General features: G+C 55.3%; 1 protein-coding gene across 8 annotated transcripts in view; it reads right to left on the bottom strand.

The window, feature by feature from the left end:
* Positions 1 to 25,436, bottom strand: part of PARVB (parvin beta) — a 113,463-nt gene that overhangs the window by 7,686 nt on the left and 80,341 nt on the right. For 7 of the 8 annotated variants that reach the window (XM_069581720.1, XM_069581718.1, XM_069581722.1 and 4 more), the window contains 7 exons: positions 24,210 to 24,350; positions 22,380 to 22,495; positions 19,322 to 19,380; positions 16,736 to 16,755; positions 8,913 to 8,974; positions 6,045 to 6,113; positions 2,037 to 2,138 (listed from right to left, as the gene is read on the bottom strand). In XM_069581720.1, the coding sequence (XP_069437821.1) occupies positions 2,037 to 2,138; positions 6,045 to 6,113; positions 8,913 to 8,974; positions 16,736 to 16,755; positions 19,322 to 19,380; positions 22,380 to 22,495; positions 24,210 to 24,350 (569 nt within the window). The remainder of the gene's footprint in view (positions 1 to 2,036; positions 2,139 to 6,044; positions 6,114 to 8,912; positions 8,975 to 16,735; positions 16,756 to 19,321; positions 19,381 to 22,379; positions 22,496 to 24,209; positions 24,351 to 25,436) is intronic. The other variant, XR_011255355.1, reaches the window with a different exon arrangement.

Raw genomic sequence — 25,436 nt, 5'->3', positions numbered from 1 at the left:
CTTCTGGAAACTTCCCTGGTGGTTCAGTGGCTAAGACTTCTGGGAACCTCCCTGGTGGTTCAGTGGTTAAGACTTTGCCTACCAGTGCAGGGGACACGGGTTCAAAAGATCCCACATGCCTTGCAGCCAAAAACCCAACACATCAAACAGAAGCAATATTGTAACACATTCCATAAAGACTTCAGAAATGGTTCAGGTCAAAAAACAGACAGACAGAAATCCTTCTGGAGCCAGCCACGTGGGCAGGAAACGCAAGATGAGCTCCGTGACCAAGCTATCTGTCTTCCTGCCTCCTGACCCGCCCCACGCAGCCCCGAGCACCCCCCCAACCCCCTCTGTGCACTGAGGGGAACGTGCCAGAACCTCGCTGATCTGCTGTGAGCCATCTCAGCGGGCCAGACGGCAGCGACATTTGGCCACGAGCAAGCCGTCCTCGAGATGCCAGAAGCAGGCTGATTGGTAAACACTGGCCCGGCTTCCGGATGCATCTCTGGCTGCCGCGCCCGCTCGCCTCGTCTGCCTCCCTGACTCATGGGTCTAGCACTTCAGGAAAATAAAATGACAGATGCTCTCGAGTTCAAGCAATACGGTCAGTCCACGAGCCAGGTTTCTAAAGGCAAGGAACTAAACACTGCTGGGATGGCTGGGCCTGCGGAAGCCCTTGGCAGGAGGCAAACACCCGGTCACAAGAGTGTCCCAAATGTGAGGGCCATGCCCTTTGACCCAAACAATCCTCTCTGAGGATTTTCCTAGAAAATAATCCACAGGAATGAAAACATATATATTTATATTTACATATTCATGATCATGGCATCCAGTCCCATCACTTCATGGCAAATAGATGAGGAAAAAGTGGAAACAATAACAGATTTTATTTTCTTGGGCTCCAAAATCACTGTGGATGGTGACTGCACAGCCATGAAATTAAAAGACACTTGCTCCTTGGAAAGAAAGCTATGACCAACCAAGACAGGATATTAGAAAGCAGAGACATCATTTTGCCAACAAAGGTCCGTATAGTCAAAGCTATGGTTTTTCCATGTATGGATGTGAGAGTTGGACCATAAGGAAGGCTGCTGCTGCTAAGTCGCTTCAGTCATGTCCAACTCTGTGCGACCCCATAGTCGGCAGCCCACCAGGCTCCTCCATCCCTGGGAATCTCCAGGCAAGAATACTGGAGTGGGTTGCCGTTTCCTTCTCCAAGGAAGGCTGAGTGCCAAAGAATTGATGCTTTTGAACTGAGGTGTTGGAGAAGACTCTTCAGAGTCCCTTGAACAGCAAGGAGATCAAACCAGTCAATTCTAAAGGAAATCAGTCCTGAATATTCATTGGAAGGACTAACGCTGATGCTGAAGCTAGAGCTCCAATACTTTGGTCACCTGATGTGAAGAGCCAACTCATTTGAAAAGACCCTGATGCTGGGAAAGATTGAAGGCAAGAGGAGAAGGGGACGACAGAGGATGAGATGCATCGCCGACTCAATGAACATGAGCTTGGGCAAGCTCTGGGAGTTAGTGAAGGACAGAGAAGCCTGGCATGCTGCAGTCCACGGGGGTCAAACATTCGGACACGACTTAGCGACTGGACAACAACATATTCACAACGATACCTTACTGTTTTAATAGCCAAAAAGAAGCAAACAAATCGCCCTAGAGTGGCAGACAGGGAGACTGGCATCATAGCTGCTCCACGGGCTTTGTGCGGCCATTGAAGGTGGTGTTTAGGAAGCTCATGAAGCAGCAGGCAGATCACGTGGCATGGGAAGGGGAAGGGTTTGCAACTTTACTGACATTCGGCCACAGTCATTAAGACCAGCACCATCCCAGGGAGAGCCCAAGGAGGACGTGGCTCACAACCCCTGGACGCGTTAGGCACTGCCCACAGGGCTCCTTCCTTGCCTGAGGGTCACCTGTCATCACCACACCATTTTCTGGGCAGGCTGGACTTCACAAAGAGTGGCCCGGGGATTCTACACTGCTCACTTGGATGCGCGTGTCCCAGACCACTCCCAGGATGGAGACCGCGCACACACGTACCTTCTGATCGAAGCTGTCAGGGGTCAGGTAGAAGTTGTGCAGGGGTACGAAGTAATCTTCCAGGAGCCCCATGAGCAGCACCAGGTACACGCCATCTGCAAACTACAGAGGAACATGCGTGATGTTCTGGGCCGTGCATGGAGTCAGCAAAGGCTCTGCAGCCACTCAAACGGAGGACAAGTGCTTTAGAGTTAAAAAAATAAATCCATCTCTTATTGAGGAACTCGAGCCTGCAGTCAGGTGAAGGGCCAGGGTGCAAAGTGGGCACTTGAGACTGTATATGATGACACCAAGTGCAGCCGAGTGGGGAGGACCAGACCACTGACCGTGGGGATCACGCTGGGTCCCACCTCTCTGGGTTGTCGTGGGGACCCTGGGAGGAGGGGGGCAGGGAGCACCAGGCACGCAGGGAGTGCTCCACCTGTGCCAGCAGCGGGCACAGTTAACTCACAGCCTGCACGGTGCCCTAGGCTCTGGTTTGGGGTTTGCTGCCCTGTTCCGCTCGCTCGCTTGGTAAGCTGCCTGGGTGCCTTCTAGAGGCATTCACGGCGGGACAAGGCTTTCCCTGCCCTGGTGATGGGGGGCTTTTGTGTGCACCCAGCACGCAGGTCCATCCTAGCTGGGTCCTAACTGGTCTCTCCCCAGATCCCAGCCCCTCGACCTGCTACATGGCCCAGCAGCACCTCCCACGCACAGGAAGCGGCCAGGATTCCAGACCCAAAGACTTTGTTCTTTGCCTGGGCTCCCCCGCTCCCAATAAGCCAGGACAGGGGGCAACTGCTCCTTTTACAGGTAAACCAACGGAGACCAGTGAAGGCAGTGCAGCAACTTGCCCAGGGGGAGGAGAGGACCGAGGCGCAGGAGGTGGGGCCTGATCTCTGGGACATGGACCAGCACTCGGGATGGGGAGGGGGCAGGACCCGCCCGCCCGCCCTCCCAGAGGACACCTCCTGCAGATCAAGGACTTGTGATGAGCCCAGCCTCCAGAATCTAAAGCTGTGTGGTCCAATACAGTTTCCACTGGCCACATGTGCCAGCTGAAGATTTTCACAGGCTTTTTAATGATACTGACTTATTTCAAGTTTAAACACGCAGGGAGAACTTCAGAGAGGTTGAGGAACTGGCTCAGTGTCACAGAGCCAGGAAGCTGCCCCCCAGTCTAAGAGTGGTTTTAAAAAGAAAAGAAAACACACACATACACACACCCAGAGCAAGAAAACTGGAGCCCAGTTTGCTTAAACTTCCAGGACATCAGAAGGTAAACAATGAACATATTTATGAAAATACTCAGAGTCCTTCGCAACAACAAAAAGAAAAATCTGTATTTTGGGGGCCGGGTATCTCTTTTGGTGAATCACTGGCTCAAAATATTTTTAAGATATTACTTCACGTGTGTTTGCTAAGTCACTCCAGTCGTGTCCAATTCTTTGCTACCGTGTGGACTGTAGCCCGCCAGGCTCCTCTGCCCATGGGACTCTCCAGGCAAGAATACTGGCGTGGGTGGCCATGCCCTCCTCCAGGGGATCTTCCCCACCCAGGGATCGAACCCAGGTCTCTATGTCTCCTGCACTGGCAGGCGGGTTCTTTACCACTAGCGCCATTTGGGAAGCCCCATTGCTTCCTACTGTGCAGTGACAGAAAAACGTAATGGACACGCAGAGCAAACAGAGATCAATGCAAATTTAAGTTGAGAATTCAGCCCAAGACGTGTGGCTGTTGATACCAGCAGGCAGAGCCATCTGGGCAGTGACCATCAGGGACAGCTGGTGGGGATGTGGGTTCTCACCACCGCCGATGAGAGTTTCAGGTGGGCAAAGCTTCCGGGCCCTCCATGTAACTACACACCTTTGCTCTAAAAACCCCAACTGTAGGAGTTTATCCTGAGGAAGCAGATAAAGGTATAAACAGCTGTGTCCAAAGATACTGGTTGTACAGCTATTTACCAGATCAGGAAATGTCCCATCCACAAGGACTGGATTTAATGACACGCAGAATAGGAGGCAGCTGCTAGTGATGCACACAGACAGGCCAGATAACACGAAAGGGATGCAACAGAAACCCACTCACTCACACACAAAGATGCCCACACTATTAAGTGACCCTTTACAAAACAGCTGCTTTGCAAAAAAAAAAAAAAAAACACCGGACCCACAGCCATTTCAAAAAACCCACTCGATGCATACAAACCATCTAGAAAAATGCACACCCAACCAGTAACTGCAGTTGGTTACCTCTGGAGAGAATGGTGAGGGAGTTGGGGCAGGGGCAGACCAAAAGGATGGTGCCTTTTCCAATGAGTACACTTCTGGACTGTTAACACATTAAGCCGCAAATGATCAGAGGCTAAATGCCCAATATTAGTAAACTGCTAAAAAAGAAAGAAAGCGGTCTTGCAAATGATGCACAAATAAATATATACGCTAAAAAGGGGACCATTCAGCTTTCAAACATAGAGCGAGCTGCGCACGAGGAGCCATCCGTGCAGAGAAACGATCTGGAGGAAGCCCCCAGCGCCTTCCCTCTGGGTGAGGGGATTACGGGTGATTTTTATTTGTTTTGCTTATCTGCATTTTCAGACATTTCTACAATGAACCTGAATTACTTTTTTAATTAGAAAAGCAAATGAGAAAAGTTAAAGAAAGAGAAAGGAATGAATGCAATCACCCAGGGGTTTAAGAAGGATCAGCTGCACATTAGAGAAACAGGCACCGAGAACGCGAAAGACGTCAAACTCAAGCACCCAGCTAATCCCGGGGAAATTATATTTTGTCTTTAACGCTTGCCGAGTGCTCAAAACATATTTTCACGCTGCGGCTTTCGCTCTGAGTGGGGGTGGGGAGGTATACTTTCTATACTTGCGGCGGGAGAAATACGTGGTGTGTATTCACTGGAGGGACGCCAGCCAGCATTCGCTGGCCAAGCACTAAGGGTAGGACGGCCACAGACAGCAGAAGCAGAGGCGGCCAGGGATGTCCCTGGTGGTCCAGAGGTTAAGACTCCTCGCTCTCACTGCAGGGGGCTCGGGTTCGATCCCTGGTCGGGGAAATAGATTCCACATGTGTGCAGGCAAAACAATTTTAGAAAATTTTTTTAAAAAAAGAAGCAGAGGCAGAGGCAGCCACACATTCTAGTCTGAGGGACACACACACGCAGAAGCTCTTTGGTGGGGGTGCCGGCACCTTGGAGGGCGCTGTGGTTGAATTGCATCCCTGCACCAAAAAAGACACGGATGCTGGGAAAGATCGAGGGCAGGAGGAGAAGTGGGCAGCAGAGGATGAGATGGTTGGAGGGCATCACTGACTCAACGGACACAAGTGTGAGCAAGCTCCGGGAGTTGGTGATGGACAGGGAAGCCTGGCGTGCTGCAGTCCATGGGGTCATAAAGAGTCGGACACGACAGAGCGACTGAACAATAACAACAACCCAAAAAGATGTGTTGGAATCCTGGCCGCCCCCCAGAACCTGTGAGTGTGAACTTACTTGGAAATAGGGTCTTGGCAGAAGTAAGCTCATTAGGGTGGGCTTTAATCCAACAAAATTGTGTTTTTACCAAAAAAGGGGGGAAATTTGAATACAGATCCATGGGAAAGCCAAGATGGAGATAATACATCTGATGATTCAAGAAATGCCCGAAGTTACCAGCGAGCCACCAGGAGCTGGGGGAGGGGCCTGGCACTGACCACCTCCCTGCCCCCCATCCCACCCCCTCCCAGAGCCTCAGAAGGAACAGCCCTGTAGACACCCTGATCTGGGATTTCTGGCTTCCAGAACTATGAGGTTATATGTGTCGTTTAAGGGGCTTTGTTCCAGAAGCCCCAGGAATTAAAACAGAGGGTTGGGGAGAAGGTCCAGGAGGCTGGGGCTGGGACTATTTCAACTGCCTGATGGACATTCTCTGTATGACGAACACAATGCTGTCTGATTTTGTTCACAGAGCCCACCGAAGATCAGAGAGCTGGCTGAAAACCACACCAGACAAAAGATCCTTCAACCCAGAATACGGCTCACCTGGGTCTCCAGTTCCGTCACCTCCAGATTCAGCTTGTTGAGGTGCTTGTTCACAAACGTGATGAGAGACTGCAAGGCAAAGAGACGCGGGAAACGTGAGCACGAGATTCGGCTCCCACATCACGGGCTGACGCGACAGGTGCCATCTCTGGCTCTGTGAGACGCTTCCGTAATCTCCCCTGTTGGCTGGAATGAAAGGCTCGAGTCGAAAATGAAATGTTCTTACAATCACCCTTGGTTTTAATGAGATAAAACCTAAATCCACCCCAGCTGGTAAAGAAACGCACCACTCTGTCCCCCAGCCCACGTGCACACATACCATACTTAACAACCCTGCAGAAGAGTAATCTGCGCCCCCAAGATGGATGTGCCGACTCCTACTCAGGGGGAGATAACATAGGCTGGCTGTAGCCTTGAACTACAAAAGATTGAGACAGAAAGGCTGCCCGGGGCCACCTCCGTCAGAGTTTCAGTTAACGAAGAGGCCTCAGAGACTTGCTGAGTCCCGGTGTGCACCTACCCAGGGCCACTGGCTTCTCCTCTCTGGCAAAAGTTTAAAGCCTGTCGCCTGCAACTTGTCTCAGTAATCAAGCCCAACTTTCATAGAAACTCAGTATCCACCCCATCTCTCCCTACCCTGGACATGATGTCTTTTCCTATTCATCTAACCCAAATACACTACATGCCCAGCACTCTGATTGGTGCTGGGGATGCAAGACAGTAAGTAAGCCAGAGCCCCACTCTGACGTCTGGGGCACGATTTTCCATACACACGCCCAGGGGAGGCAATGGGGAATCCAGAGACACAGCAAAGCAGGTGAAACGCAAACACCAGGGGGCGGTGGTGGGGTGTCGATGGGAAGCATGTGGATCCCTGGAAGATAAGGGCACAGGGGAGCATCTCAGCTGGGGGGTAGAGTGGGCGGAGCAGCCACCCGGGCTGTGTATACCTGCGGGAGCCCTCCAGCACCTTCCAGCGGGGGCTGGAGGTGGGTGGGATGGGAGAGAGGAGTCAGGTGTGACCTCGGAGGGACCTGGAGAGCTGGACAGGCTCCCCCTGCTTTTATTCGGGGATTCGGGAGACACTAACACAACTCCCAGTGTGGGGGTGGGGAAGGGCCAGGCTGGAAGCAGGAAGGTGTCAGGGAAACAAAAGGATTCTTCCTTGGTCATTGCTGGGATCCCCGCAACACGCCTTCTCAAAGAACAAATCAGATCTACTGCAAGCCAGGGCTTCCCTGGTGGCTCAGCGGTCGAGAATCCACCTGCCAATGCAGGAGGGGGGCGGTTGATCCCTGGGTAGGGAAGATCCCCTGGAGAAGGAAATGGCAACCCACTCCAGTATTCTTGCCTGGAAAATCTCATGGGCAGGGAGGTCTGCCATGCTGCAGGCCGTGGGGTCACAGAGTCGAACTTGACTGAGCTAGTGGACAACAATTTGTGCGTCCACTGAACGGATTCTAGGGGCCGGATGTGGCCGAGGTTGGGGTGGGGGCACTGCTCTGAGGGCCCAGAGTATGTTGCTTGTTATCCAAGGATGCTCAGTAGGCTTTGCCCCAGAAGGCCCACTTCTGCAACGTGCTTCAAGAACTAACAATCTCATCATCCCAGCCTGGACCAACATTTTCCAAACGTGAGTTCCACAACATTTCCCAAACGTGAGTTCCACGGGAGTTTAATGTGTTCTATCTATCCCAATATATTTAAAGCAACAGATCTCACTACAGACAAACAAGCTTGGGAAAATGCACCCCACCAAGCCCCCTCTTAGTGAACTGAAAGTCGCTCAGTCGTGTCCGACTCTTTGCAACCCCATGGACTATCCAGTCCATGGAATTCTCCAGGCCAGAATACCGGAGGGGTAGCCTTTCCCTTCTCCAGGGGATCTTCCCAACCCAGGGATCAAACCCAGGTCTCCTGCATTGCAGATGGATTCTTTACCATCTGAGCCAGAAGGGAAGTCCAAGAATGCTGGAGTGGGTAGCCTATCCCATCTCAGGGGATCTTTCCCACTCAGGAATCGAAACGGGGTTTCCTGCATTGCAGGCAGATTTGTTGCCAGCTGAGCTACCAGGGAAGCCCAAGCCCCCTCTTGGAGAACTGCAAAGCACGTCAGCATATTACAGACTCTGAGAAGTCCTGCATGAAGCAACCTGTGTGGGAATACTATCCCAGATCAAGAGCCGTCTGCACAGGGTCGAGGGCTCAGATTTTACAAGCGGAGATCCATCCCACCGCTGCCTTCCTGAGCATTCCGCAGGCACTCAAATAACTTGATGTGTACTGAGTCTTGATTCCTCCGGGGGTAGAGGAAGCCATGCGCCTGGAAGCTCACCATTCCCCAGCCCCTAACTTCAGACCCTGTTCACGTGATTTCTTCCATCGGAGACTGACCAGCAGACTGCCGCCCCTTTGCACTCCCAGCTGGGGAGACAGGCCAAATGGAGCTCAGAGCAGCTCTGCCAACAGCGCCTGCTTGTTTACCAGGCACGTCGTGGATGTAGCTTCGCGGTAACGAGGCCAGCACGAGCCAGCAGGCTGACGTGCTGAGAAACATTTCCACATTGAAAAAAAGCCTTGATTCGGAATGAACTGCCCCCCAACGCTGGTGGGGTAATTCACTCCACAGCAGTGGCAGGGAGGGTGGCCAGGAAGATACTCAGGAGCAGAGATGCTGAGTTAAAAAGGTGCTAATTTTATGCACCGCAGTTACGCTTTTGACTATAATTACACTTCAATCCATGTGGCAAACATTTCAGAGATTTCAAACATTTTCCCACCTCCTTCCCAGCACGGAGTTCATGCTGTTAAAAAAAAAAAAAAAAAAGCACCCAGAGATGGAGGGAAACACCCTGACTGAGAACTCACCTTCTTCACAACACTGAGCTTGTCGGGGGCGTGGTCGAAGAGCGTGTCGAAGGCGTCCCGCTCTGCAGAGACACGGAGAAGGGTTTAAGGAGACGCGGGTGCTGCTCTGATCATCCCTGCACATCCCCGGAACCAAGCAGTGTCTAATCCCCCGGCATGTTCCACCTGCCTGGAAGCCTTTGCACTCCCGCCAGAGCCAAGAAGCAGGTGCTGACAAGGAGCGAAACCAAGGGAAAGACGCTTTGAATGGTCCCTTTAACTCAGTTTCTGCCTCTGAACACAGAATACGGGGGAAGCGCTCCTGGTGCCCATCTATCACATCCAAGTCTCTCTCCGTTTTCCCCACACACCTTATCTTGTCGATACATCTCGTGAATGAATCTGACCACCTCCCCAGGTAGTCGTGGCCGCCACCCCCAAACAGGCCCTCACCTGGGGATGGTGGCTACAACCTCCTGCTGAATGGGTCCCACTCCTGCCCTCCCAACCCCTCCGATCCATTCTCCCTTGAAGGCCCAGTGAGTCCTTTAAAGTTTTGCTGTTCAGTTGCTAAGCTGTGTCCGATTCTTTGAGACCCCGTGGGCTGCAGCACACCAGGCTTCCCACTTTAAAGTGTAAACTGGATCATTTCTTTCCCCCTCCCCACCCCTGCTTTCTTTCTATGAAGAAGGCTGAGCACTGAAGAATTGAAGCTTTTGAACTGTGGTGTTGGAGAAGACTCTTGAGAGTCCCTTGGACTGCAAGGAGATCCAACCAGTCCATTCTAAAGGAGATCAGTCCTGGGTGTTCATTGGAAGGACTGATGCTGAAGCTGAAACTCCAGTACTTTGGCCACCTCATTCGAAGAGTTGACTCACTGGAAAAGACCCTGATGCTGGGAAAGATTGAAGGTGGAAGGAGAAGAGGATGATAGAGGATGAGATGGTTGCATGGCATCGCCGACTCAATGGACATGAGTTTGAGTAAACTCCGGGAGTCGGTGATGGATAGAGATGGATGGTGTGCTGCAGTCCATGGGGTTGCAAAGAGTTGGACATGACTGAGTGACTGAACTGAACTGGACCCCACCCCTGCGGGGACTAAATTCTCCATCACTCATCACTCTTAGAATAAAATTCTCTCTCTCTCCCAAGGGCCCATGGGGTCCACAAGTTCAGCATCACCTCCCCACACCCCCCCAACCTCACTCCACCCACCGGTTCCTCCCTCTGTCACATGCCCACCATCGGGCCTCTGCACCTGTTCCTCACCAGCCTCGCCTCCTTGAGGTCATCTGGGGGGCCTTCTACGACCACCTGTCTCAAAAAGAGCACCCCACTTCCACTCTCTGTCCTCTCACCCTGGTGCAACTTTCCTAGCAATTACTCACGGCTGTCAGTAAAGAATCTGCCTGCAAGGCAAGAGACCCAGGTTTAATCCCTGGGTCGGGAAGATCCCCTGAAGGTGGAGATGGCAACCCACTCCAGTATTCTTGCCTGGAGAAACCCATGGACAGAGGAGCCTGGCAGGCTATATAGTCCATGGGGTCGCAAGACTCGGACACGACTGAGCGGCTAAACCACGACCATCACTCTGCGTGAGCACGTTCTCTCTTTCCTTCCCTGCTGGACTGTCTGCTCCGTGCAGCCCGGGACCACTGTCTCACTTCTTCACTGCACCATCACGGGCTCCAGACCGTGAAGGGCCCGCAGCCAGTGCTCAGGACAGAGGAAAGGGCCAGGAAATCCTGCTCAGAACACCTCACCAGCTGCTCTTCCCCGGGGTATCCGCCTCTGTGGGAAGATCCCCAGGGCTGGCCAGTGCTCAGGACAGAGGAAAGGGCCAGGAAATCCTGCTCAGAACGCCTCACCAGCTGCTCTTCCCCGGGGTATCCGCCTCTGTGGGAAGATCCCCAGGGCTGGCCAGTGCTCAGGACAGAGGAAAGGGCCAGGAAATCCTGCTCAGAACGCCTCACCAGCTGCTCTTCCCCGGGGTATCCGCCTCTGTGGGAAGATCCCCAGGGCTGGAAGGGACCTGTCCCACCGAGTCCCAGGGACCCCAACCCACTCTACCTGCCTGCCACTCATGGGCCCAGGCATGCCTTCCAAATTACCACAGAATCAACCCCTTCTCTTTCAGTTGCGAGGCCACCAGAGGCTGGGGCGACGTGGCCGTCAGTGGGCCAGACTGTCTGGGCCAGGGGCCTGCTTCCAGCCTGACACTGCCATGGCGGGTCACATGGACGCAGATAGAGCCCACTGCCGCCTGGAGCCCAGGCAGGGGGGCGGAGGTCTCAGGGTGGGACCCAGGGCCATGGGGCAGTCGCTGCCAGGATGGAAGGGGTGGGGATGAGGGCATCTGGAGGCCCGGGGACCCCCTTCGGTCCTCAAGGATACTCAGCCCCTCACGGTGCCTGGGGGTGGTCAATGCTCAGAGAACCTCAACCAGCAGAGAGGCCCTCTATCCAAGCTGGGGCTGGGACTCAAACCCCCTGCGTGGAGTCTGGGGGAGGGCTGGGGTAGGAAGAGCCCTGCACCTGTCTGGAGGGGGCTGGAACCCGGAGCTAGAGATGACCCAGGGCCTGCTTCAGGACCGCATCAACTGAGAGAGGGGAGAAATGAGAAAAAGGCAGGTCATGACCGAGGGAGCCAGAGCCTGTGCCTCTCCTGGAGGAAGTATCCCAGCTACTCCCCGAGGCCGCCCCCAAAGGCAGGCACTCAGCACCCACCGGCCAGGGCCCCAGAAGGCAGCTGGCCCAGCCCAGGTAGCCTCGCCCTTGGCCTTGGGGGCAGGCAGCAGGAAGGAGGGTGAGAGGCAAAGAGGAAGCTGTGTATGCATGGTGTGTGTGTACGTGTGGCGTGTACACACGCGTGCACAGGGGCGAGGAGTGCGTCTGCAGAGGGGCACCCCGCTTTTTCCACCTAAAGGCCACCGAAAGGCCCGACCCTGCAGGTTTTCCTCCCCATAGCTTTTCTACTGCTGCAGCTGTAAATTATTTTTATAATCATCTAAGTCCGATTATACTCAACAAGACAGTCTGCTAAGAGGGAGGGGAAAAAAAAGCTAAATCTTCACAAAGCAAAACACAAACTTTAAATGCAGCTTAAGAAAACCCCCAGGAGCAGAACAGCCTTGACGTCAGCCGGGTATATTTAGCCGAGCCACCACTGGGCCAGCAGAGGCAGGGCAGCAGGGGGCCCATCGTGGGGCCTGGAGGCCGGGGCCCCCACGCCCGCTCGCCTGCACCTGGGGGGCGGATGGCGTCATGGCCAAGGCCTGGGGAATGACAGCTAATCTGGCTGAGAGCCTGGGGCCTGTGACTTAGGCAAAGCGTCTCGCTCCATGAGGTGGGGGTGAAAACAGACCCCGGCTCACCACCAGTGTTAAGGATTAAGCGAGGTGATGAATCAAGGGCTTCCCAAGTGGCGCTGGTGGTAAAGAACCTGAATGCCGATGCAGGAGACGTAAGAGACGTGGGCTTGAGCCCTGGGTCGCGAAGAGCCCCTGGAGGAGGGCATGGCAACCCACTCCAGTGTTCTTGCTTGGAGAATCCCATGGACAGAGGACCCTGGCTGGGGGGCTACAATCCATAGAGTCGCAAAGAGACGGACACGACTGAAGCGACTTAGCACCCAGCACGCACAGAGAAACAGACTTCCCTGGTGGCTCAGACAGTAAAGCATCTGCCTACAATGAGGGAGACCCGGGTTCAATCCCTGGGTTGGGAAAATCTCCTGGAGAAGGAAATGGCAACCCACTCCAGGATTCTTGCCTGGAAGATCCCACGGATGGAGGAGCTTGGTAGGCTACGGTCCTTGGGGTCGCAAAGAGTCGGACGCAACTGAGCGATTTCACTTTCACTTTCACGCACAGGGTATAAGGGGAGAAGCGAGCACGCCGCTGATGTCCTCTCGTCCTGCCCCCACCCTGACCTCCCCATAGGCTCTGGGGACAGTCACAGGGATGCATGAACAGGGGGCAGCCCCGCCCCCGGGAAGGGCACAGGCAGTCCAGGGATGGGTACCAACAAAGCCGGAAAGATGCAGGAAGCGGCTGCAGCAGTCAGGGCCTCAGTGTCCACCCAAGTTCAACTGCCAAAGATGCTCAGCTCACTCCAGAAGAAGCGGGCCCTGTCTGAGTCTACATTCTTGAAATTGGAAGGTCTATCCAAAAGTCCGGAATTTCTGGCTTCTTTTGAAGAAAATACAGGAGCCGAGGCAAGAGTGAACCTCCATTCACCCTCCCCCACTCCCAGCATTGACCAGCCCCCGTGGAAGTGGAGGCAGACTCCCCTGTTCGCCCCCAGGCACCAGCACTCCCCGCGGCACACAGCACAGAGGTGGGGGGGTGGGGGGTGGGGGCAGCCCTTCATCATTCAGTATTCTCACCACTTGCGTCTTTCGTGTGACCCGTCTGGTCCCTGGGGGCCCGGAGCCTGGGGATGTGGACACAGGCCCGGGGTTGGAGGAGCCCTCATGTTTGAGTCCAGGCTCACTGGGGCAAGAAGAGGAGGGTGTTCTGGGCAGAGGGAACAGAGAGCCAGGAGTGGGTTCCAGATGGCCTGGGTGGGTGGAGGTCGGGGCCAAGAGGGCTGGGTCCCTCAAGGGTTAAAGGAGTGGTTGGAGGGCAGAGACCAGGAATGACACTGCAGCGTCGGGAGCAATGGGGAGATGTGAAGGGGCGAGCCCAGGGGCTACAAGGAGTCCTGAAAGAAAAGGAAGAAAGCTTCTCCATCCTTCTCTCCAACTTCCTGAAGCCTGGGAGGGGGAGGGGCGCCTGCGGAGGAGAGGCAGCCAGCAAGCCCGTTACCATGGAGACAGGGCTGCAGCTCCCCAGCTCCCCCGGGGAGAGAAGGGCCTCCCATCCACCCCAGCCGGGACAACAGAGCCCGAAGGAGGCAGGTGGGGGGTCCCAGGGGAGGTGCAGAGTGCCCTCCCACCCCCCACCTTGCTCAGGGTGCTAAGGTAAGAAACTGAGGCCAAGAACTGGGCTCCCTGTGAAGCCTGCACCACCCCCGCGCCCTGCCCCAGGGCAGACACAAGCCAAGGAGGGTCTGTCTGGTGTTCCGGTGCTCCTGGAACGTGTGTGGTCCAGGGCTGGGGATGCACGCAGGGGACACACGCCCCGGCCCACAGGAGGCTCACAGCTCAAGGCACGTGGGCATGCTCAGTCGCGTCCCATTCTGTGACCCCCACGGACCAGAGCCCGCCAGGCTCCTCTGTCTGTGGGATTCTCCAGGCCAGAATCCTGGAGGGGGTTGCCATTTCCTCCTCCAGGGGAGCCTCCCGACCCAGGGATCGAACTCGCGTCTCTGACATCGGCAGGTGGATCCTTTATCACTGGGCCAACCACGAAGTCCACGACTCAAGGAGCCACGTGCCAAGGGAAAGAGGGCAGGGCCAAGCGGGCGTCCCTGACTGTCCAAGCGCCCCCATGCCTGTCAGGCACGGAGCAAAAGCGTTCCCAGCGAGCCAAGAGGTGAGTAAAGAGATAATGGAGAGGAGGGGTCAGAGGACAGGCAGCGATTCGGGCAGGGGCATCAAGGAGGGCCTCCCTGGAGGAGGTGAGCCATGGGAGAATCTAGAGGGGGAGCGTTTCAGGCCGAGGGTACTGCGCGTACAAAAGCTGGAAGGAGAGTGCCGGGGTGGGGGCTGCTGAGAGTACAAAGGGGGGGTCCAGAAGGCCAGAGCAGAGAAGAGGGGTGTCCAGAGGGTGGTCGAAGGGGGCCTTGGAAGCGCCTGCAAGGGCTGCAAGGCTTTAGCTTTCGGCAAGCTGGGGGTGAGCAGAGGGAGGGGTTAAGGAGTGCAGAGGAGCCAACTCGAGAGGCCAGTGGGGGGAGGTGATGGGGTCTTGGGGCCACAGGGCTCCCACGGGACACGGGCTGGCAGAAGCTGCTGCCTGTTGGGGTAACCAGGAGACCCGGGGACCTGCGTCAGCAGGAGCCGGAGCTGGGGCAGGCGAGTTGCCTGTCACCCACCAATGGCCTGTTTTGCATTTCAGGAGCATGGGTGGCCCCGGACCTAACAAGGGCGACGACTCCAGGCTCCTCGGCCTCTCAGGTGCCACGGTGCACCCCCCACCACGCTCAGCCATCCCTGGGGACTCTCAGCCACCATCCAGTCCACCCGACCCCCGAGCGCCCCTTCTCAGGGCTGCTGGGGCCTTCCTGACTGAGCATCTAGCCCCTTCTAGCATGGGAGGCGGCACGCAGGCCCCAGCGGAGCTGATCCCCCCTGAAGTTCCCCAACTGGTCCAGGCCCGCGAGTCCTGTGCCCCGCACGGAAGTGAAAAAACACAGGAAGCCAAGGCAACACTTGAGGCTGCTCGGAGGGCCCCACTGGAGCCACCTCTGCCCTCGACAAGCCCACTGGCCCTGAGCCCCTCCTGCCGAAGGGACACGGAGGGGACAGCAGGGTGCCCTGCGCCCAGCACCCCCGCACACCCAGGGCAGGGCCAGGTGCCCCCACACCAGCCTTGCAGCTGCACTCACTCACCACCCTATTCTGCAGCCTCAGCAACTGAACACAGGAGGATTCCTTTTCACTCCCTTTTTTAAAAGTGTTTTTTAATAATATAGACATTAAAAAAGAACTCCACTGCTACTTAAAAAAAAAAAAAACTGAAGACTGAATTTCCCCAGCACAGCGCAAGGACTACTTAAGGACACTTAAGGACATATAATTGCTGCATTTTCTCTGGTTCAAGACCTCTGGGAACTGAAGAGCCGCTTGTCCTCTTTATAACGAAGTGGCAGGGGTACCTCTGGTCCCCATAATCACCATGAGGCCACAGAGGCCAAGCCCGGGGGTGCCCCCGAGGCGCACCCCTCACCCCGAGGCCCCCACCCGCAGCTAGGGACAAGCTCCTGTGGCCGGCTCACAAGGCACTCAGGAAACTTCTATTTGGTCTCTATTTTCCTCCTAACATCTATACTCCCCTCTCTGCTTGCTGGAGAACACGGCATTTGGGGAGTGCTGAGGGCTTCTTGATTTGAAATATCACCAAAGCGAGGAGCCTGGCTCCAGCTGCCTCTGGCTGTGACTAAGACCTGGGGGCTTCCCCTCCTGGAGGGCTGAAACACTGCCATGAGCTGCCCTTGCACCTGCCACCCCTCGCTGAGATGAAGATGGGATGGTGGGGCTTTCATGGGGCAGGGGACAGCTCTAAGGGAACAGCCACTGAAAACCAACAGAGAAAGAGTCGGGCCCTGGGGCAAGCAGAATGAACGTCTGTTATCTCACAAAATCCACCAACAGCCTCGAGGACCCATTTCACAGATGGGGAACAGTAAGGTGAAGGAGGAGGCCAAAGGTCACCCAGCTGCGACCACAGTCAATGCTGCCTGACTCTAAGGTCTGTTAAGCCGGAGATTTTAAGGTGGAAAGCTATGTATGAAAGCACATCCCAGGACTCCCCTGGTGGTCCAGTGGCTAAGACTCTGCCCTCCCAATGCAGGGGGCTCCAATTCCACCCCTGGTCAGAGACCTAGGTCCTGCATGATGCAACTGAGATCCAGCACAGCCCAATAAATTAAATAAATGATCCGTTTGGCAAAAAGTACATCCCTTAAGGAACCTCTGAACCTCCAGCTAGCTAATGATGCTCTGTATTCACAGGGACATCCGCCCTCCCCCTTCTCCTGGTTCACTCCGGCCCACCACACTTTTCTATCCCCCCGCCCAGCCTCCCGACAGCTGAAGAAGGAAACCACACTCCGAAACCCGCCCTGGGCCCTGCGGCCTCTGAGTGACCGTGTGAGCCCTGGGGGCCTCCTGGGGCAGCCCCACTGTGCCCAGTGACCTCAGGTGCCCCATGCCCTCCCCCTCCCCCCCCCAGTTACTTACCAAAGCGCCCCATCATCATCCTGCAAACAAGAGCAGAGAGAAGCATCAGACGGTCCTCAGAGCTGAGTGAGCCACGGGGCGGAGGGTGGTGGGGATGCCCCCCGGCCTCCAGTTGGCCAGAGTCGGGGTCACAAAAATGTGAGTCCCACTGGATAAGTTCTCTCCCGCTCTAATTACAAACAGGAGGTGCTTACGTGGATTCTAAATGTTTGCACAAGACCGGAAGCAAATAGACATCTCTAAACCATCCTTTTAACGCCATTCGTGGTCTGGGAGCGGGCATTTAATCGAGGGAGTAGTTAACACGGATAACATTTCAGCAGAAAACGGGTCTTTTGGCACCTTGAGCTTAAACTTTAAAATAAAATGATTCTAATCCATCACATGCTCGGTCATGTCCGACTCTTGTGACCCCATAGACTGTAGCCACCAGGCTCCTCTGTCCATGGGATTCTCCAGGCAAGAACACTGGAGTGGGTTACCATTTCCTCCTCCAGGGGATCTTCCCAACCCAGGGATCAAACCCGGGTCTCCTGAATTACAGGCGGATTCTTTACCACTTGAGCCATTGAGGAAGCCGCGAGTTTAACCTTTAAAATACAAGGGTGCAGACTACCCAGAGGTCACATTCTGGAGAGTGAGGACTACACACTTCCGGGGAAGCGGGAGACTAAAGGGTCCTGGAGAAACACAGGCTGGGCCCTGACTCGAGGCGAGAGCTGAAGCCACGAAGGATGGGCGGCTGGTTCCTCCCGGAGGATCTGAGAGCAAGACTGCAGGCCCTGTGGGTGCTGGTGACTGGGTGTGAATCGTTGGGGCCACTCTCCCAGGGGCTGGCTCTGGAGACAAAGCTCCCACTGCCCCCTGCTGCCCTCTCAGGGATCCCTCATCCACTGTGAGACCAGGCAACACAGATGCAGCGTCTTCCCATCACTGCAGGCAAGTAAAAGTTAAGGATGTTGAAAGAGGAAACGGGGGAGAGGTGTTTAGACGGATCGGGAGGACCCGTAGTCCTCACTGATTCATCCATCTATCTTAGCTCCATCAGAGGGAGGGAGCCCCCCACCATGAATAGGCCTGGCTGCTCCCGCCCCCTTCAATGGGCCATCTGCCTCCTGCTCTCCCATCCAGGGAGACCTGGGACGCGCTGTGATCCCCAGAGGACAGGGACACAGCACGCAGGGGCCAGAGGCCTGCAGCTGCCCTGTCCCTCTCCAGGGACCCTGAGGACACCGGGAGGAAGCCTGCTCCACGAGAGTGAGAGACACGGGGAGCCCCCACTGGCCAGCGCCGACCACCAGACTGTCCGCAAATAAAGTGACTGTCGATTTAAGCCCCTAGGTTTGGGGTGGTTATTTATACAACGATGGATAACCAAGATGCTAGCCCGCTCCAGACGCCCCCTGCAAGCTGCCCTTCTGCTCCCGAAGAGGCCGAGCTGCCTGCTTGAGACCCCTCCCCAGGCCGGGCTCAGCACCCCATCCCCGTCTCCCCTCCCCTCCCGTGGGCCATGAACAGCTGCGCACACACATCAGGAAACAGACAGCTGCGCACACACATCAGGAAACAGCCGTCTCTCCCGTCCACCTGACGGCTCCCACACCGGGAGTGGCTTCCTACGTCGGCCTGATTTCTGAAAGACCATCCGTGAATCCATGACACAGTAATTAATCACTCCCTGAACTGAGCAGGTGGGTGGGCTGAGACGATCAATTTTTAATGTCCTGTTTCATCTGAAACGGCTTTAGGAGGGAGGCACAGAGGCAGTGCATTTTAAAGGTTCTTTGTAGGGAGTCCTAAGGCCTCTTACAAACCACACGCAAAATAGAGCCATTTGATTTGCTACTTTCAAAAGATTTGAAGCTTTTCAGACTTCTTAAAAATTGCCCCCTGGCCTTCTCGAAAAGGTCAGAGACGGCTCAGGACTTTCTCAAAGGAAGTCCTAGTTTAGATGCGTGCCTCTCTCCCTCTGATGGATGAATCAATTAGGACCACGGGTCCCTGGACCAGTCTAAACTCCTCTGCCCCGTTCCCCCTCTCAACATTCTTAAAGTTCACCTTCCAAAATAAGGAATAACAGTCCACATCTTTGGAGAATAACTTATTTCAAAACATTAAAAATGTGGACGTCGTTAGCATGCCTACTACAAGGAAGTTCACTGTTACAAATTTCCCCTCATTCTTACAAAAGATTTCAAATGTGATCAATTATATGTTTCTTTATTATTCCCTGTCTCATTCCAGAAAAGATTTCCAGCAGCGTAAAGAAGTTTTAATTCATATGCTACAGGTATTGACTCCTTTTTCTATTTAGGGAGAAAATAAAAGATATGGGATTTCTCATTTAAACACCCAACCAAACTGCTGTCTTGCCCTTCAGCAAGACAAACAAACAAACAAAAAAGAAAACAAAGAACAAAAATCAAAACCAAAAACACTTTGAATGAAGTGCACGGAAGACGGAAAGCTAGGGTGGGCGCTTGGAGAAAATTCCATCCCAGGCTCAAGGGTCACACGGAGGAAAATGGCCCCCACATGTCTGAGGGTCCCTGGCTGGAGCAGGGCCTGGGGGCAGGGTCCACTTACTCAGTGGTCGTCGTCAGCTCCTCGGTGACGTGGCTGGAGTGCAGCAGGCCTTCCCGTTTCTGCAAACCCCAAAATGAGCAAGCAAATCAGCACCTGGGCAGGCAGAGCGGGAGGGCATCCCCGTCGGGGCAGCCACTCCTGGGGGTGGACTGCAGGTGACCACAGGGGTGGTCCTTTGGTGGCTGGAACCTGCCCCCATTACCCCCACGCCAAACCCTCTGCTTTCCACACTGCTCTTAATGCAGCTGTGGGGGTCTCAGGAGAGCTAGCCCAGCTCCCAAAGGACACCCTGCAGCTGGGGAGGCAAGCAGCATAAAGGAGCATGCATGACACGAGGCAGGCACCAGCTTAAAGAACACACGGGCACTGGGCTGAACAGGGTCTCCCAGGAGCCGTGTCCATCCAGAGCCTCAGAGCGTCACCTCATCTGGAAAGAGGGTCTCCGCAGATGTAATGAGTTAAGACTAAACTGTAACGGACTAGGGCGAGTCCTGGCCAAAGACTGGAGTCCTTGTGAGAAGAGAGAGACACAGGAACGTGGAGATAGGGAGGAGGCCACGTAAGGCTGAGGCAGAGACCAGAGGCACGTTTCCACAAGCTGAGGAAGGCCAAGGGTGCCAGCAGGCGCTGGAGAAGGGATGGAAGGACCCTGGCCTAGGGCCTTCGGAGGGACCCAGTCAGCACCCCAACCTGGACTTCAGGCCTCCGTTATGTGAGGACAGACGTCTGCTTTTTTCAGCCCCCACTTTGTGGGATTTTCTTCCAGCAGCCCCAAGACACTGGCATGGTGTGTGACACACGTGCCCTGGACCTGGCAGGAGAGGCGACGATGGTGGTGGCGGGGAAGCCTGTGCATCCCAAGGCGGAGCTCGGCAGTCTAACCCAACCCCACTGTGAGCCCCTACTTGAACCCCTCCACGGACGGGGAGCTGGCTTCCTGCTGGACACCTCTCCAGGCTCCCCAGGCTCTCCTAAGCTCAGCTTCAGGGAACTCTCACCACTGGATCTAGTGAATGGAGATAACCAGCGTCGGGCGGCCGTCAGCTTTCCCATGGCTTCACCCTGGCATATTCTCAGGAGCCCCCACAGTGGGCTCGGGGTGGGGATGTGTGGCCCAGAGACATGTTATCCACTTGCTCACACATCAAAGGTGCAACAGGCTCCCACTCGGCTATGGACCCAGAGCTGGGTATGAGTCAGACAGACTGAATATTTTGAAGTCTATAGTAGAGACTCTTGAGAATCCCTTGGACTACAAGGAGACCAAACCAGTCAATCCTAAAGGAAATCAGTCCTGACTAATCATTGGAAGAACAGATGCTGAAGCTCCAATAATTTGGCCACCTGACGCGAAGAGCTGACTCCTTGGAAAAGACCCTGGTGTTGGGAAAGACTGAAGGAAGGAGGAGAAGGGGACGACAGAGGATGAGATGGTTGGATGGCATCACCGACTCGATGGATGAAAGTTCATGCAGCCTCCAGGATATAGTGAAGGGAAGCCTGGCGTGCTGCAGTCCATGGGGCTGCAAAGAGTTGGATAGGACTCAGCAACTGAGCAACAGCAACACAGTAGAATCTCAATCTTATGGGGAAAGTGCTGGAGCTCAGGAAAACCAAGTGACCTTCCAAGGCCATGTTCCCAGGTGCAAACGCAGGCTTACCTCACTCCTTCCCTCCACGAACTGCCACGCTTCCCGCATCTCCCCATCTTGACTGGGTAACCGGACGTGCAGGGAACAGGCCAGGGCAGCTCTGAGGCCTGAGGCGGGCCAGTCCCCGGGGCCCCCCCTCCCGCCTCATTTCTCTCTGGCCATGGCCCAGAGGATCCTCCCGTGACCTTGGTCAGGGAAGAAAGTGCCAGCAAGCGCCTGCCTGGGCCAGTGAAGCATTCTGCAAACCCCAAGATTTTCCTGGACCAAAGTGTGGGCCTGAAAGGAAATACCCTGGGTATTGATGCAGAGAGCTCGCGGAGGCCGGAGTCTGACGTACATGGGTTTGGGAACCATGTTCTCATGTGTCCCTGGGAAGCCTTTCCCGGCCGACCACCCCGGGTGAGCATCCAAGATGAGGGGAACAGGCACGGGCCCCTGTCCATCACCACCTCTGACCACAAACATTCCCCTTCGGGAAGCAGACACAGCAGGGCAGCAGGAAGCCTCGCCTGGGGCCCCAAGGGGCATTCCTGTCCATCACTTCTGGGCCGGGCTGTGGGGGTGATGGAGGGGTCAGACGGCTTCGAAAAACACAGGATCAGCCAGAGTCTTGCAGACCGCAGAGACCATGGGACTGATAAGTTTAAAAACCAGAAGGGAGTGTGGCGCTGGACATCTCCACAAGAGACATCAGGTTCCAAGCGTAACCTCAGTGCTCTGGCAGAAGCAGCTGACCCTTGAAGACCCCAGCCTGTTCTCCAGCGTCCCCCACATCAGGGCAACGGCCCAGGACACAGTAGGTGCTTAATGTATGTTTGCTGGAAGAGACTGCACACACAAAGCCAAGGCAGGGTCTATGCCCTTAAATTCAGAGGAAATCGACATGGAAGGTCCAACTCCAATCAGGCGCACCCTGATGCCCCGTTACATTTTTCCAAATGAAGCAAGCGAAACGACCCTCAAAAAGAGATGATGGGGGATGATGGATGTAATTGGCAGTGAATGCAGAGAGGCTTTGATTGGGGTACCAGAGTATCTATTTCATTCCTCTGGTCTCAGCCCTCTCCACTGAGTAATAAGCTCATTCAAGAGGCCTGAATTCCAGCTACTTGGCTTTGCAGAGAAATGAATGCTCTTTTCAAAAATGTGGAAATTAAACCTCCACACACTCAAGCCTTTGAATCTGCCTCTCTTCAAATCAATGCCATTGTTCCTGCTCCATCATTTACCTTGAAGCCAGAGCAAGGCATGCATTTTGTCAAGAGGAAAAAACAAAATAGAAGGTAGCCTCTTAGGGGAAAAAGAACAAAAAGCAGGTGAACCAGAAGAGGAACGAGGAGGAGTGAGTCTCGGAGCCTCTGGGGAGGAGTCACGGGCAAGCGGACTGCCAGGCTGGCAATACTCACCCGCACGACCACCACTTGCACGGAGACGTGTTCCGGGAGGTGAATTGGGGCCCGAAAGTGCATGGCCAGGGCCACAAGGAGGTGCAGGATAGCCACTAGATTCTTCCCGTGGATTGCTGGCCGGGGAGGCAAGGAGGGGACTGTTTTAGATCATAAGACAGGAACCCCAAGCCCCCGTCCCACAGGCAGTGAAACCAACCCCACAGGGCCTGCTGCAAAGCACGGGGACTATACTCAGTATTTTGCAATAGCCTGTAAGGAGAAAAGGGGGCTTCCCAGATGGCTCAGTATGCTTGCAATGCAGGAGACTCAAGAGTCGAGAGTCCGATTCCTGGGTCGGGAAGATCCCCTGGAGGAGGGTATGGCAACCCACTCCACTATTCTTGCCTGGAGAATCCCATGGACAGAGGAGCCTGGGGAGGGGGGCTACAGTTCATGGGGAGGCAAAGAGTCGCACACGACTGAAGTAACTGAGCCCACCATAAGGAAAAAGAATCTGAAAAAACGTGTATGTATAACTGAATCGCTCTGCCAAACACCTGAAACTAACACAGCGCTGGAAATCAACTACACTTCAATTTTTAAACAGAAAAAGAGGAGAGAAGGCAATGAAGATGCTGAATGCAAATGAGAGCTCAGGAAAACCACAGGCGGAACCACAGGCCACGGAAACATGGAGAGAGCTGAGAAGCAGCCTGTGTGAATCTGGCTCATTCAGTTCTGGCTTCTCATTTTTCTCTTTCCTGTTGGCCTCAGGTGACTTATGCAACCGCGTTCAAAGGCATGCTGTTTGTAGAAGGAGTGAACCAGGTGGTGGGGAAGGAGAGAGCATGGGCAAGAATGCACAACGGGCATAGGAGGCAGGAGAGGTTCAGGAGGAACAGGTCACCTGGCCGCTAACCCACCCCAGCCATGTGCATTCTTATCTGGGCGCTTAGCGGTCCTTCCTCTGTGCCACCAACCGTCTCCAACAGGGAACGCCAAGCAGGGCAAACGGAGCTTGGGGGTGTCAGATGTTGACTCCCGCCCTGCCTGGGGCCCTGGTTGCCAACCCAGCCCCACCAGCTCTTCCGCAGGATGTGGGCCAAGGCGTGGTTATCACGCACCCTGTGCCAGGCTTTACTGATTTCCTCCCCCAGCCTCACAACCCAGGAGGCGGGTCTGTCCTGGATCTCCATGCCAAGAAGCCCGTAGAACCAGACTGCAGTCTTGGTCTCACCCAAGCGCAGGGGCCCCATGTGGCAGGGAGAATGTCTAAGCTGCGCCCTGGCAGCTGCGCCCTGGCAGCCCCACCCTGGGGGTGAGGCTGGGCGGTGGGCAGCTGGGTCAAGCCCTTTCCAGCCTCTTACGGTCAATGCTCCACTCCTCTGGGTTTACGTTCCGGCCAGAAATACTACGAAGCACGTATTCTCAAAGCCAGCATGCTCGGTGACATACTCTAGGGACCAGACTGAACCCCCTCCCGAGGTCCTGCCTCGGCGAGTCACCAGTAACACAGCTCACTGGGTGTTGGTGCCACCGGTATGTGGGGTGGAAGAACCCCTCAAGCTTCTTCTGTCTTATAACCCAAACCCCCGCCCTGGCTCTGGAAGTCTCCCTTGACCAACCAGAAACAACCCCTCTCCACTCTAAAGCCTGGGGACATCAGAGCATCGCAGGTGTGACTTCGCCCCTTGCCGATGGGCCCCCCGGGACCATCGCCTTCCTCCACTCCCGGCTGCCTCTCTCAAACCCAGATGGTGACCCGGTGGACCCGCAGATGAATGACTAGGCGGGAAGCTTGACGGCCAGGCCCCCCAGCTCCCTGTCCCCGACCTGCCGGCCGCTTACAGTCCACGGTCCACTGGAGCGGCCGGCTGTGGGGCCGCAGCAGCTCCTGCACTGCCTCCAGCACTGTCTGCAGCTTCTGCTTCTGTCCGATTTCTGACTGGGTCACCTCGGCCACGTTCAGCTTGCAGTCTGCCAGCTTTTCTGCAACAAGGACAAGAAGAGTGTCAGGAAAAGCTGGAGGGACTCAGGGCTGCCTGGTCAACCAGCTGTGATGAGGTCTCCCCACCCCCGGCATGGCCGAGTGGATAGGATCACCCCTAGCCGTGAGGCCCACCAGGATGCTGAGCCATGGAACTCTGAACTTGCAAGTCACTGCCGTTTCTTAGAAAATCATGCCAGCAGGAAAAGGAGGGGCAGGGAGGTCAAGGATTCAACTGTGGGTGTCCCACCTGGGAACATTCTGTGCACAGAGAATGGACAGGATGATTCAAGGTGCGGCTGGGGAGGTGAGGAGGTGACCTGCAGGGACGGGCCCGGAGGTGAGGACGCTGGGCCAGCGGGCTCCCGCGGGGAGGAGGACTTTGGTGAGAGAACAGGACGGCCTCAGGTGTGGCCCCTGCCTCCTTGCACCTTGCGCGCCCCCGTTCTTCTTTCTCTAGTGCTCGGACAGCACGGCAAGAAGGATTATGAGATGTTCAGGTCCCTGCGACTCTTTTCTCACCAAGAGGGAGCAGGAAGCAGTCAGGGGGAGCCGACAAACACAGTCATGTCTGCTCCAGATTCGTTCACGGAGACTGAGCTTCGGGCTTCCCCGGTGGCTCAGCTGGTAAAGAATCTGCCTGCAGTGCGGGAGACCTGGGTTTCGTATCTGTGTTGTTGGGAAGCTCCCCTGGAGAAGGAAAACGCTCCTCACTCCAGTATTCTGGCCTGGAGAATTCCATGGAATGTATAGTCCATGGGGTCGCAAAGAGTCGGACACGACTGAGTGACTTTCACTTTCACTAAGCCTCGGCCTTCGAGCCTTCATTCCCCTCCCGGGCGGGGCCAGAGAGACCCCTCACTGCACTCCTGTTGAGGGGCAGGCGAGGAGGGCTCCCCAGGCTTCCTGCCTGTTCACTCATTCCCAGACTCAGGGGTTCCCCGATAGGTCTCCTCTGCAAAGCAACAGGACATCACAGGACATAATGAGATCAGGAACCCGGATGGTGATGAGAAAGTGCTGGGCACAGAGCCTGACGTGCTGCGAGCCTCGGGCACGGAGGTGCTGGGGGCGGGGGCACTGCTGGG

This window comes from Ovis canadensis, chromosome 3, assembly GCF_042477335.2.
Source record: "Ovis canadensis isolate MfBH-ARS-UI-01 breed Bighorn chromosome 3, ARS-UI_OviCan_v2, whole genome shotgun sequence".
Lineage (NCBI taxonomy): Eukaryota > Metazoa > Chordata > Mammalia > Artiodactyla > Bovidae > Ovis > Ovis canadensis.
Note: the sequence above shows the minus strand (reverse complement) of the source record. Positions and strands in the feature narration are given on the sequence as shown.